Source organism: Typopeltis vanoorti, chromosome 14 (assembly GCF_054136105.1).
Source record: "Typopeltis vanoorti isolate ZY-2024b chromosome 14, IOZ_Tvanoo_1.0, whole genome shotgun sequence".
Classification (NCBI taxonomy): domain Eukaryota; kingdom Metazoa; phylum Arthropoda; class Arachnida; order Uropygi; family Thelyphonidae; genus Typopeltis; species Typopeltis vanoorti.
The window spans coordinates 121,209,034-121,222,720 of NC_143562.1; the positions used below are offsets into that span (position 1 = coordinate 121,209,034).

Consider the following 13,687-nt stretch of genomic DNA (forward strand, 5'->3'; position numbering starts at 1 on the left):
TCAGGACATTTAGTTTAAGATATATAATTCAAAAACAAGGATCAATTACAAAACTATGTCTGAGTGTGAAACTATTATGCAGTCATGACCCTTTATCTCGTAACTTAGCTCATTAATTTCCCGCGTGATTAGGTTCGTACGTTTTTTTCAAGTGGTGCATTAGGCAGCAATTTCAGACAACTGTATCATCAATGAACAAAAGTTTATTTAAAATCTTAAACATGGTACAATTCAATTTCTATTATATAAAACACAATTCAATCTTAGAATAAAATTACACAAGCAAAATACAAGTATTAGGGCAAAATCCTATATGGGAATTTGCGATCATGCCATCATAACAGATTTTATACATATATAATCCTGGAACAAATTAACACTTCACTTAATCTTATGCTAGTCAGAATGCTCTATATTGCTATAATACCATGGACGTCTATATTAATATTCAGTTTACCTTATCTAACTTACAAAACAATATTGGTTAAACTATCCTTTCGCTATGCCCATACATACATTTGACCTTTAAGGCACTCTCATATGAAATACCATGCACATACATAAATCTCTTGCACATGAATGCTTATCATATAATATAAACTAGTTTATTCTCATTCTACTCTGTCTTGTACTAAAGTCCTAGTATATCTTCAACTGTCCAGTAATTAACAATGATTGCAACTATATGCGATTTCAATTGATACAAGATTTTACAGTACCTTTCTAGGACGGACCCTGGTTTTCACAATCTATACCTTTCGTGCATGAATTAAGGATACACATAGGGTCTTCTATTCTATCACTATGGAACTCATCACGTGGGCATGGACTTCTGTATAGATTTTCTTTCCCTCGTTATGAGTACTGGATGATGAAATACATAGACAATCTCTTCCTTCTTGTAACTATACAGCGTTCCTCGTCTCTTGCAATAGGAATACGGAATCGAATTCCCTCACACTTTGTTTCCTTGTTGTGTCGGACGGAGATAACTCCTACACCATCACTCAGGAAAACCACATGTTACCTATACGAAAATTTCGTGAAGAAACTGAGGAAAAAAGCCGTGTGTGTGTGGGGGGTTCCTAACCCTTTTATTTGCATGGCCCCTATCGGCACCTTCTTCCATTTCTTTCCCCCCCTACTGGAGTCGATCTCACTCACCAATTAAAGTTGCCTTTGTCTGCCCAAATCATGCTACGGTTCGCTTGCACGTGACTCTCGTGTGACGACATCTCACTTCGGGAATTGACCTTGAGCAATCGTCATTTGTTTTAAGCTAGCCTCTATACTAAATTAATCCCCTTTTTATAATTTACTTGAATATTTTAATCTCCATTTTTCAAGTGTTAAACTTGCCTCTCGCATACAAATTCTTATCACTAATCTTCTTTGTCTTACTTAACCTAATTTTTCCATATCCTTTTTTTGTAATAAGATTCCCTTTTTTATTACTTAGTTAAACAATTTCTGCCATATTTATTTTACTTGGATGCAAGCATATTTTCTGTCTTTAAATATTTTGTATTAGCTCCTTACATAGGGTTTTATATTTTTATTTTCATGTTACACCTTGATAACTGAAATTTTTACATTCTTAGTTATCAGGGTGTAACAATATCTGGCTCAATATTGGTCAACTTCAGTCATAGATCGGCACACACACTAAGACGATTTCTGTATTTTGTTTTTATTTGAAGGAGCAATGAAAATCCTTTCTCACAAAGATAGGTTGTAGAAAACTGTATGACGATTTTCAACGCTGCTTCAGAGAATTCGGGAAATTCACTTCTCACTGAAGGCAAGATCCAAAATTGAGCCAAACCAAGATCATGGAATTGCATTTTAAGTCCTGTCACTTGAAAGCTCAATTAACTGTTCTTTTTTCAATAACAAAAGGTCGTTCTCGTGACTGCAAGCCTGAAATGGATTGCGAACCCACAGAAATTTCTTATAAAAGTTATTCAGAAAATGTTTCAAAATTCCGTTTCAGATTTTTGAAGTGGTCACAAACTTTTTCCAGAAACTCAGAATCAACAAAAATATCATTTTCCACTAAAAAGGATTCCAATGTTGGAAAAGGTGCAAATTGTCTGTCTTTTACATAATTAATCCATAAAACCATTTTTTTCTCGAATGCCTTTATTTTGTCGTAGGCATCAAGAACAGTTAAAGAATTTCCCTGAAGGGAGAGATTTAGTTCATTTAATTTCGAAAAAATGTCTGAAAGATAGGATAGTGTTGATAACAATGCTTCATCAACAAGGAGTGATGCAAAATCAGAATTACGTTCATTTACAAATAATAAAACTTTGTACTTTAATTGAAATAACCTTGTTAGTACTTTTGCCCCTGGAAAGCCAGCGAATTTCAGAATGAAGCAAAAGTTGTATATATTCACTGCCCATTTCATCACAGAGTACTGAAAATAACCTGTTATTTAACGGTCGAGCTTTAATAAAATTAACTAGCTTTACAGTTGTATAGCACCATTTTAAATTCTGGTGGCATTCCTTTGGAGGCTAACGCTTCCCTATGTATGAAACAATGTACTGTAAAACTCTGTTTAGCTTGGAAATACCAAAGCGCTTTACATAGATTTTTACAGAGGTCAATTCTCATGAGAATGTTACAAAAATAACCTTGTTTGTCTCTATATGTTTTATGCTAAATATTACTGTAAATCATCCTATGGAATTAACTGTATTTACTCCGTTAACAAGAATATTTTAGAATGTCAAAAACAAAGGTAATGCTTTGCCACTGGAATTTTGTGTGATAGCTCTATATGAGGGCATAAGAAAGTTGTTTACGATTTGAGTGTATGAGAAAGTTGCTTACGAGCTCTGCACATAAACACCTTCAAAGTCAGTGCCTGAGAGATCTGAAAGGTTAGGACAAGTTTCCGCTGCCCGACAAGATACGATCAAAGGAATACATGGAGAAGAAAGAATGGGTTGGTCTTAAAAGAAGATCAAGGAGTCATGCCGAATTCTTCGGGGTTTACAAAATTTCGTGCAAGGTCCCGGAGAAAATGGAAATAAAAAGGGACTGAGCCGAACATCGGAGTGCGGCAGTTACCAGAGTTAGCAATCAGAGGCGTGTGGCAGTTATTGGAGTGGACAGTTAGAGTTATCGTCGTCGGAAATTAGAAGTTGAAGTACCGGGACTAGGATCCAGAGGACCAGACATTACAGCGAGCCCACGCCACAGGAGAAAAATGGGAAGACGAGCGAACAGCCGATGTAAATACCTGAGCCAAGTGTTGGTCGGATGTCCTTTTGTCATGGGAGGTCAACTGAAGCCAATAGCTGCAGAGCGAATTTCAAGCGCTGGAGAAATTTGCCCGTATGCTGAAACCTTTTGCCTGAGCTATTCGAGCATTGCAGATTGCAGTCCAAAAGCCCGACGAGATGCCGCTAAAGCAAGATACTCCAGAAGCAAGATGAAAGAGAAGGCATAGTGACTTTAGTGCAAGACCTTTGATTGACTGCGACACAGAGCCTCTGTGAGTTTGTTCATATTTTATTGTACATTTCCTTTATAATCTAGGAGATATGTTATAAATGGACTGATAAGAATTAAGTTAATAGAAATAAGAAGTGTCCATAAGACGTTATTGTCGTGACGTTCTATTTTCATGTTATGTTCTAAATCCGCCATCTTGGTTCAAGTCACTCTTATTAATATAACAACTAATTACAAATTGATCACCGATCCAAAAGTAGGGAAATTTATAATTATACTGCGCCACCCTATTTTTAGATTAGTCTATATAAAATAGTAGGATCAATTCTTAATTAAGTTAGCAGTCTCCTCATTTATTTAGGCCGAATTATTTACTATTCCACTTGGGGTTCCTGCAAGATTCGAATATTTATGAATGGTGCAATAAAAGGGAATTCAGGCAAACACTATTTAGATTAACAAAATAAAACATTTAATATATGATATATATAACAAATACAAGAATTCTGCTTTAAAATGAAACAATACAATCAACTTAATACATCTTGCTAAGTCACTCATGCCAATTCAATGTTCTAAGCTTTCACATACAATTCACAGTTTCAAAATCACAAGCTTTCTTAGCTCAAGTTAATAAAACGAAACTTCTTATTTAATCAGTCTCCACATATCTATCAGCTGTACTTAATGTTTAAATTCACAGGAAGCACTGATCAAGGTAGACAATATTCCAAGCAATCTTATTTCGGACTTTGAACTTCGAAGATATGTTAATGTTAGAATAAACAAACAAGTATGACTACTCTTACCAGATACAATCTTCAATACATCAATTAATTGTGAGCACACTTATGAATTAACTTATTTACGTTAGCAGAACACATTAATAAAAATTCTCCAACGATTTAACTGAACTACTGTTAATCGCGCTTCACTACTCTAAAAAAAAAAACACATCAATAAGGCATTGATATCTTTCCTTGTTTACTTTTCTCAAACTAGTTAATCTCAATATAATTCTTCTCAGGGCAACATAGAATTAAGACGTAATCCTAGACTAACTGGAACTAATCAGAATTTTCCATTGAATGTCCAGTTCTTTATTTATCCAGTTACGGCATTAATTTTCCTTTACAACACAGCTGACTTCACTTGCAGCTAAGTATATGATTCACTATGTTTTGGCTCACTTCTAAACACTATTCTCATGAATTTCTGCCCTAGAGAACTTATAATTTTCTTCCACTTCCTTTGCTTGTATCCTACCTTCCTTCCCGCTCCGCAAAAACTTCCTCTCTTCTCTCTAATTAAAAACCTTCTATTCTTTTTCTCTCCTTTCAGTCCGAAGGTCACGCTCTCTTCAACTCGTGCTTGTTTATTTCATGCGTCTCCATGACAACAAATGAACGCAAACATTTCGCTAATGTAATACAATGCTCTACTACTACATGAGTGATTACATAACGTTAAATTTTCACAAATAAGAATAAACAGAATATTTGAGCTACTTAATCAGCTTTTTCATTACTTATAGAATTAATTATAATAATACTTTTCGTTACATCATATATATATTTTAGTTATCATAAATTCTACAGATATTATTGTTTAATAAATTAATAGTAGGTTAAGTTTAGAATAAATATTTAAATAGTAATCCTAAATTAAGGAATAATAAATAATTTTTATACAAATCATGATTAATATATAATAAGCAATGTTAAATGTGAATGAAAAAAATTAAATTACACAACATGGTTTCATTCACAATTTAACATTATTAACATTTGGCATGTTAATAATTAGCATAAGAATTGTGAAATAACTTGGCATAGTTAGCTAACCTCTTTGTGAGTAAATTAGAGTTTTAATAATTTGATTTAATGAGCAGAGAAGTAATTGAGTAATTATATTGTACAGTTTTTTTTTTAGTACTGAAAACGGAAAGTTTTGTTTCTTTATGCTGAAAGTTTAAAGATAGGTAGGGAGAGTAGCCTCCCTGTCGTTTAATTAATGTACTTTAATATTATGTAAATAAATGTGTTGTATTTATATGTCAGTAGAGTACCGCCTGATTATTTAATTTACAATGCACTCTTCCTAAATAAACTCGGACTTGTGAGCGGGAAACAACTAAGGCATTAGGAGTGTAGTTTAAGTACTTCAGAATCACAACTGTTTACTTAAACTTTATTGAAGGATTTTATACTAGTAAGAGAGAGAGATCTACTGGACTTATTACTAAGTCTTGTGCCAATATAGAAACACTGGTGACGCAGTCTTAAATAAATTTTCCAGTGTTCATAGGCATACGACTAGGTGAATGCGAAAGGTGGATAAACATAATACGCAATAGAATAAGTAAGAGAGGTTAAGAAAGCAAAAGCGCACCCAATTAGAATAAAGATTACAATAACACATTAGTCATTAATAAGAGCTTTTGTGACAGTACCCAATTCATATCCAGAGCTACTTCCTAGACCATAGAAACAACCCCACTATGCCTGCCTATAAGGGTGTGAGCTCCATCCGAACAGAAGCCTATACATTTTTCCCACTGGATACCTTGGTGCATTATGTAATTAGTGAGAGTGTGAAATATTTCTTCTCCAGTTGTTCGGGATAGCAAAACACTACAAAACAGAATATCATGAATGTTGTTATCATGCGCCTATCTTACATAGCATATTAACTGCACATCATTTGTAACATCACTAGTCTTGTCTATTTGTAACGCATAATAAGAGCTCTTCTTAACTCTTTTGATTAACTGAGATTCTACGCCACCTGCCATATCATTAATTCTATGACCGACAGTGTCATTTGAAAGAGGAATCAGATCAACATCTTATAGTAACTTGTTGCCAAACATAGTTTTTACCACATCTTTTATAGCTGGAAGTAGCAAATTTTCCCCCGATAAAATGAGGTTTCCCTGTTTTTGCTATGAGCAAACTTAAGAGATAGGATGCTTCTAGTGCCTTGCTATTAATGGAACCCATGGCTGGCTGAAACTATATCTTTCCCATGATTTACTGTCCCTAAGCATCGCTGAAAAAATTCAATTGGCTTATTTTTCACATCACAATATTTAGTTTCTAAATGTTATCGGAGTTTCGCAGGTTTCATGCACTCGTTCGACGATGCTTCATAACACAAAAAACATTGAGGTTTCTGTTCACTTTCATCTCCACACCAAGTAAACCCGAATGCCAAATATGAACTGTTATATTTCCTGGTGTATTTTTTCTTTGAACTGCTTATTTCTTTTACTTTATTAGTATCAGATTTACTTGCTGTTACAACACATTATAACCCTAATTGTTATCCCAATTAGGGTTAGTTAGTATCACCTGTTTCATTTGCTCTTCTTTTCAATGTCCTAGTTCTAAGCCACTTTTCCATTATTAAAAAACGTTTCCGAAAAATATATAAATACTGGGGTTAACTCCCGACACACTTTGTCCAAGTATCACTTAGCACTTCTGAAGATATACTGAGCCTTTGTTGAATTAGGGAAACCTTCAATAATAAAAATCAATAAACAACAAGCAATTGGTTGAAATGTGGATAACACATGTTCACTTGAAATCTGACAAAACAGCAAGGGAAGGCGAATAATAAAAGAGGAGTGAAGTGAACAACAATATAGTTTTATTGCTTCTGCCTTTGAACATGCTGACGCTATTTGTTGGTGTTTTTTGTCTCCATTTGATTTCAATAATTTTTTCTTATTCAATTTTAATTTGTTTTGTTTGGATAATTAAAAATATATATATTTATTTAATTAATTTTAATATCCCTGTGGACCACCTGTCTCATCGTCGCAGACCACTTGTGGTTCGCAGACCATAGGTTGAGAAACACTGTACTAGTTGTGTTATGAAGGAAATGTTCTTATATTATTATATCTTTGTATGTTCTTTCTTGTGGTTATATCAGTTGCTTTGATATTATTTTTATTCTAGGTGTATATCAGAATTCTCCAGACCCTTCCCCCTTCGTGTGTGTACGTGTCTTTTAGTTAATTTAGAAATATATATATTTTTAAGTTAAGGGATATTATATCCCATATCCCATATCGTTTCTTAGCCGAATAAGAAACTCAGAGTTTCATGCTGAATATAGAAATTATATAAAGTTCGGCGATTCCAAGCATAAGCAAATACCTGGATAGTGCAGCAACTGACCCTTGAAGGTAGTGCAAGCTGAGGCAACTCATAGAAAAGGTGGAGCAAGCTCCGCTCACTATTCTTGATATTTACCCATGATGTGAACTTAATTCCTAGGAGCTGTATTATTGTTCAACATTATGAGAGGTCACTACCCAGACCGGTTTCGACCTTTTTTGAGGTCTCATCAGTGAGTAGGTAGACCAAGTTAATACCAAGTTTTGTAACGAACAGAACTTACATCCCTTCTATGAGAATTGGCTTTGGCTCTTCATTATAATTAGTAATTTAATAGGACACCGCTTGGAAATTCTCATAGAAGGGATGCAAGTTCTGTTTGCTACAAAACTTGGTATTAACTTGGTCTACCTACTCATGATGAGACCTCAAAAAAGGTAGAAACCGGTCTGGGTAGTGACCTTCTCTCATAATGTTGAACAATAATACAGCTCCTAGGAGTTAAGTTCACATTATGGGTAAATATCAAGAATAGTGATCGGAGCTTGCTCCACCCTTTCTATGAGTTGCCTCAGCTTGCACTACCTTCAAGGGTCAGCTGCTGCACTATCCAGGTATTTGCTTACGCTTGGAATCGCCGAACTTTATATAGTTTCTAGATACGGCATGAAACTCTTTGAGTTTCTTATTCGGCTAAGAAACGATATGGGATATAATATCCCTTAACTTAAATAAGTTCATGTCGCCAAATTGAAGCCTTTGGCTCTTCATTATAATTAGTAATATATTTTTTTATTTTCAGAGTTGGACAAGTAATGCTAATAACAACTGCAGTATGCTGTTATCTCTTGTAAGTGTAATCTTCATGATGACTAGTTTCTAAATGAATTTACAAAATCATTAATTTTTCTAATAAAAGTTTATCTATGTACGTAGGCTGTTCAATAAGTAATAAGACTATATTTATACAGAAAACAGATTACCTTCAATCGTTATCATTTACATGGTCTTTTTCGAAGTAACTATCGTGAGACGCGATGCATTTGTCCCAGCTTTGCATCCACATCTTAAAAACGTGTGAAAATCCGTTTTTTGAGAGTTCTTTCAAAACCGCCTCTGCAGCTTTTACACATGCTTTGTTGCTTTCGAAATGGCGGCCTCTTAGTGGTTTCTTAAGCTGAGGAAACAGCCAGAAATTGCACGGTGCAAGATCAGGACTGTATGGAGGGTGTGGTAGGATATCTGTGTTGTTCTTCTGCAAAACGTCCACTACACCACCAGCAATATGTGGCCTTGCATTATCGTGGTGCAATAAGAAGCCATTCTTCAGCAATGGATGCTTCTTTTTGACGTATTTGATAACACTGGCCAACAAAAAAAATTTTTTTTCTGCTGATTATGATCTGACACTTGTTTTTTACTAATTTGGGTGCGCTGATTTCAAATATCAAACCCATTTTTCTCTATTCTATCACGTCAGGTTTTTCCACTGTGGCATTTTCTTTTTGCTAATTTGTAAGTTTTGATAGTTTTAAGGAGGCAGTACTATTTAGAGGATCAAAAAAATCGATTTTTTAATATTATTTTCTGAAAGTATTTTTAAAAATCTGTTCCTAACTTTTTATCAAGAAATTCGAAAAATTCCCGAAGATATAGCCTATTATTCAAAGCGGTGTGCAGATCAGAATCGGAGTGCTCACTGCTCTCGCTTGTTAGTAAACGAATAAATGCATAAGAACCTGCAACGGCACTTACTGGCACTTTGAATGTGAGAGAGGCCGATAACCGACCTAATACATTTAGGTGATGAAAAGTAGACGATGACAACTGCCTAAAACAAATGAATACTATATGCGTCATAGCGGACAAAGAACGATCGTAATCAGTCAATCGTTAATCGATCGTGAAAGTATGATGAGCGCTTATAATGTTTCAATAAGGTCTCTGGTTTTTTTTGTCTTGTTAATTGCATGTTAGTTGGCAGTGAAGAAAATACATCATGTCTACTACTTGAAATTGTGTCAATAGTGTAGATTCCTTCTGCTACATTTGTGGCAGCTTTACTGTTCCCAGTCAAAGGACAAATATCACTGATTTCATTAAGAAAGTGTACTTTGCATACTTTGATGTAAAAATTGCATATCAGGACAAGTCATGGGCTCCAAATAAAGTGTGTAAGTCATGTGTAGAAAATTTATGGCAGTGGAGCAAGGGAAAACGCCAAAAATTAGCTTTTGGCATTCCAATGATTTGGCGTGAACCGAAAAATCACGTAGATGATTGCTATTTTTGTTTAGTTCAGACTTCTGGTTATAATAAGAAGAATAAGAAAAAAATTGTGTATCCAAATCTCGACTCAGCAATTCGGCCAGTTGCTCATTCCAATGAAATAGCCGTGTCAATTTATAAAGGACTTCCTTTACTTGAGAACGAGCATGATCGGGATATGCCAGATGTTCTTGAGGAGCAAGACCCGGATGTTGATTTAGACAATGAAAATTTAATTTCTAGTTCTGGACTGCAACGTTTTACTCAAGCAGAATTGAATGACTTAGTAAGAGATTTGGGCCTATCAAAGGAATCATCGGAATTGTTAGCTTCAAGATTAAATGAAAAAACTTACTGGAGCAAGATACGAAGATAACTTTTTATCGTAGCAGGGAAAGTAATCTTGTACAATATTTTAAACACGAGTGTGGGTTTGTTGACTGTAACAATGTGTCAGGTTTACTAACTGAAATGAGTGTTGTACAACACTCATTTCAGTTAGTAAATGAGTGTTGTACAACACTCATTTCAGTTAGTAAAATGAGTGTTGTACAATATCATCCAAATGAGTGGCGTTTATTTATCGACAGTTCAAGCAGAAGTCTCAAGTGTGTCTTACTACACCATGGGAATGTATATGGCTCAATTCCTATTGGCTATTCAGTCCACTTAAAGGAAACATATGAGGACATTGAGAAGGTTCTGAAGTTATTAAAATATACAGACCATAACTGGATCATCTGTGTGGATCTTAAAATGGTAAACTTTTTACTTGGCTTTCAAAGAGGATATAGAAAGTTTCCGTGTTTTCTATGCTTCTGGGATAGTCGAGCTAGAAACCAACACTGGAGTCGGAAACATTGGCCTCTTAGAATATCCTTAAATGTTGGAGAACAGAATGTTATAAATCAACCTTTAATCGACAGAGAAAAAATCATTTTTCCACCTCTACACATCAAACTAGGTCTTATGAAGCAGTATGTTAAAGCTTTAGATTTACAAGGTGACTGTTTCCAATACATATGTGACAAATTTCCACGACTTAGTTATGAAAAAATTAAAGCCGGTGTATTTGATGGACCGCAAATTAGAACTTTAATGAGAGACCCAAATTTCATCAACTCTATGAACGAAATTGAGAAAGAGGCCTGGACTTCATTTACGATGGTTGCGAATAATTTTCTTGGAAACAAAAAAGCGTGCAATTACAAAGCTCTAGTGGAAACAATGCTTGAAAAATTCCAGCGCCTAGGTTGCAACATGAGCATAAAGCTTCATTTCCTATATCTTGATAGATTTCCCGAGAATTTAGGTGCTGTAAGCGATGAACAAGGCGAAAGATTTCATCAAGACTTAAAAACTATGGAAGATCGGTACCAAGGAAGATGGGATTCTCACATGATCGCCGACTACTGTTGGAGTATTCAAAGGGATTGCCAAACAGAACACACAGCAGAAATTGCTACAAACAAAAATTTATTCCCTGAAACTCATGTGTAAGTAAAATTGTTATTTTTTTATAAATATTCTTGTAATTTTTAATGAATATTGTTAAGTAGTTATGTATCTAATTATCGGCCTCTCTCGCATTCAAAGCGCCAGTACTTGCCATTGCAGGTTCTTATGCATTTATTCATTTACTAACAAGCGAGAGCGGTGAGTGCTCTGATTCTGATCTGTGCACTGCTTTGAATAATAGGCTATATCTTTGGGAATTTTTCGAATTTCTTGATAAAAAGTTAGGAACAGATTTTTAAAAGTACATACTTTCAGAAAATAATATTAAAAAATCGATTTTTTTTTGATCCTCTAAATAGTACTGCCTCCTTAAAATTATCAAAAACTTACAAATTAGCAAAAAGAAAATGCCACAGTGGAAAAACCTGACGTGATAGAATAGAGAAAAATGGGTTTGATATTTGAAATCAGCGCACCCAAATTAGTAAAAAACAAGTCTCATATAAAAGTCAGCAAAAATTGTGTTGGACTGTGTAATCGCTGCTGTGTTGATCATTGTCTCTGTGACGTTGAAGGTCTTCCCTCACGTTCAAGATATTCCACATTTTGCCTTCCTTCCTTAAAAGTTTTATGCCAGCAAAAAACACTTGCCCTCGACATTGCTTCATCGTGAAAAGCTTCGCGTATCATGTTAAAAGTCTCCGATGCCGATTTTTCAACCGCACACAAAATTTAATTGCATAACGCTGTTCCAAGGATGCTTCCATTTCACCGACTGGTCTCACCTCGTAGGCGTGCCGAAACAAGCTTGCATTTAGTCACGTGACACTCTGGCACATCAGCCCATATATGCCATCTATCAACCTCTTTTGTTAATACAGACAGCAACATTTCTTTATTCCACAGAAATTAAGATTGTGATGAGTGGTTTTGACACAGTAAAATTAGTCTTATTACTTATTGAACAGCCCACGTATAAATATACATTAGAGTTATAATAATTAACTATTATTATTTAATGATTATTATTAATTAATATTATACTTTTTTTGTTTTTTTGACAAAGTTTATTATCCTTTTCATTTATACAAAATATTTACAAATATACAATTGAAGTATTACTATTACATTTTTGTTCACTACAAATATTCAGTATTTAATGTTAAGTCAATATCTTATTTAAATACATAAATATTAATAACTAACAATGTATTTTCCATTTTTCCTAACATATTTACAATTATTTATTTCATGTGTTAAGAGAGAGAGATTTTTCATATTAATATTGGTTGTGGAATGATTTTTTTTTTTTTTTTTTTTCAGCATTTTGTCATTTACATTTTTATTTTCATCTGCTGTTCAAGTAATTCTCAAATTATATTCATAGTTTCTTTTTTGGTATCCGCAGGGAATGCTGAATGGATTAATTTCACTTTTTCACAATGCTATTTTTAAATTGAAAATAATATTAATAATATATATTTTTTATAATAATAACACTTTTTTTTTACTAAGTAATTTAAGGAAATTACAACATCACTAGGATATACATTAAAATAAATTTTAATATACTTCAATATTTCCGGCAACGTCATGTTGCCATTTTCTAGATACTTAAGAACAAGACACGTGCACGCAGGCACAACAAACAGTAAATGAGGAAGAAGCAGGAAGCTATTATTTCTCCTAAAGTCCTGATGGTGCCCCCCTAGCAGGCAATGTTGGTATTCTTGGACGATTGGGCTGAAGGTCTTCTGATTTAGGTTTCCCAAATTTGAGGCAGTCGCATGCAGCCAAATTTGTTGAGGCTCGGATTGTTTCTTAGGTATGATTCCATGAAAAGCCTTTCATACTTGTATTTACTATGGTGTATTATCGTGACTTTCTTCCACCATATTCTATGGCAGGTATTCAGTGCATGGTCAGCAAGACCAGAGTGGCTATACTGGTGAAACCGGATGTAATCCTTGTGTTCTGAAATTCTGATATTGGCTGTCCTGCCTGTTTGGCCAAAGTAGGACAGCTTACAGCTGCAAGGGACCTGGTATACACCAGGTAGGTCTGGGGGGGGGGGTCTTTAGTAGAGCGGATAAGGGATGCCAATTTTTTATATGGTCTGTAACAAGAAATTAAGTCATGTTTTTTTTAGGATTTTTGTAATTTTTTCTGAGGTGCCTCGGATATAGGGTATGGTGATGGATTTAGAGTAATCCTTGTTGTGAGGGGGGGGTTTACTGGTTTCAATATTTTTTGGGGGTGGGGTAGCCATTGACTGAGAAAGTGTTGAGAATGTGGTTTAGTTCTGTGGTTAGGGCATTGTCATTTGAACAGATAAGTTTAGCCCTGTTGTGTAGTGTCTTAAT

General features: G+C 34.6%; 1 protein-coding gene across 1 annotated transcript in view; it reads left to right on the forward strand.

Moving 5' to 3' along the window:
• Window positions 1-13,687, forward strand: part of LOC150099868 (V-type proton ATPase subunit e 2-like) — a 57,925-nt gene that overhangs the window by 4,192 nt on the left and 40,046 nt on the right. Inside the window, exon 2 of the mRNA XM_090404122.1 lies at window positions 8,401-8,448. Coding sequence (XP_090260248.1) covers window positions 8,401-8,448 — 48 coding nt within the window. The remainder of the gene's footprint in view (window positions 1-8,400; window positions 8,449-13,687) is intronic.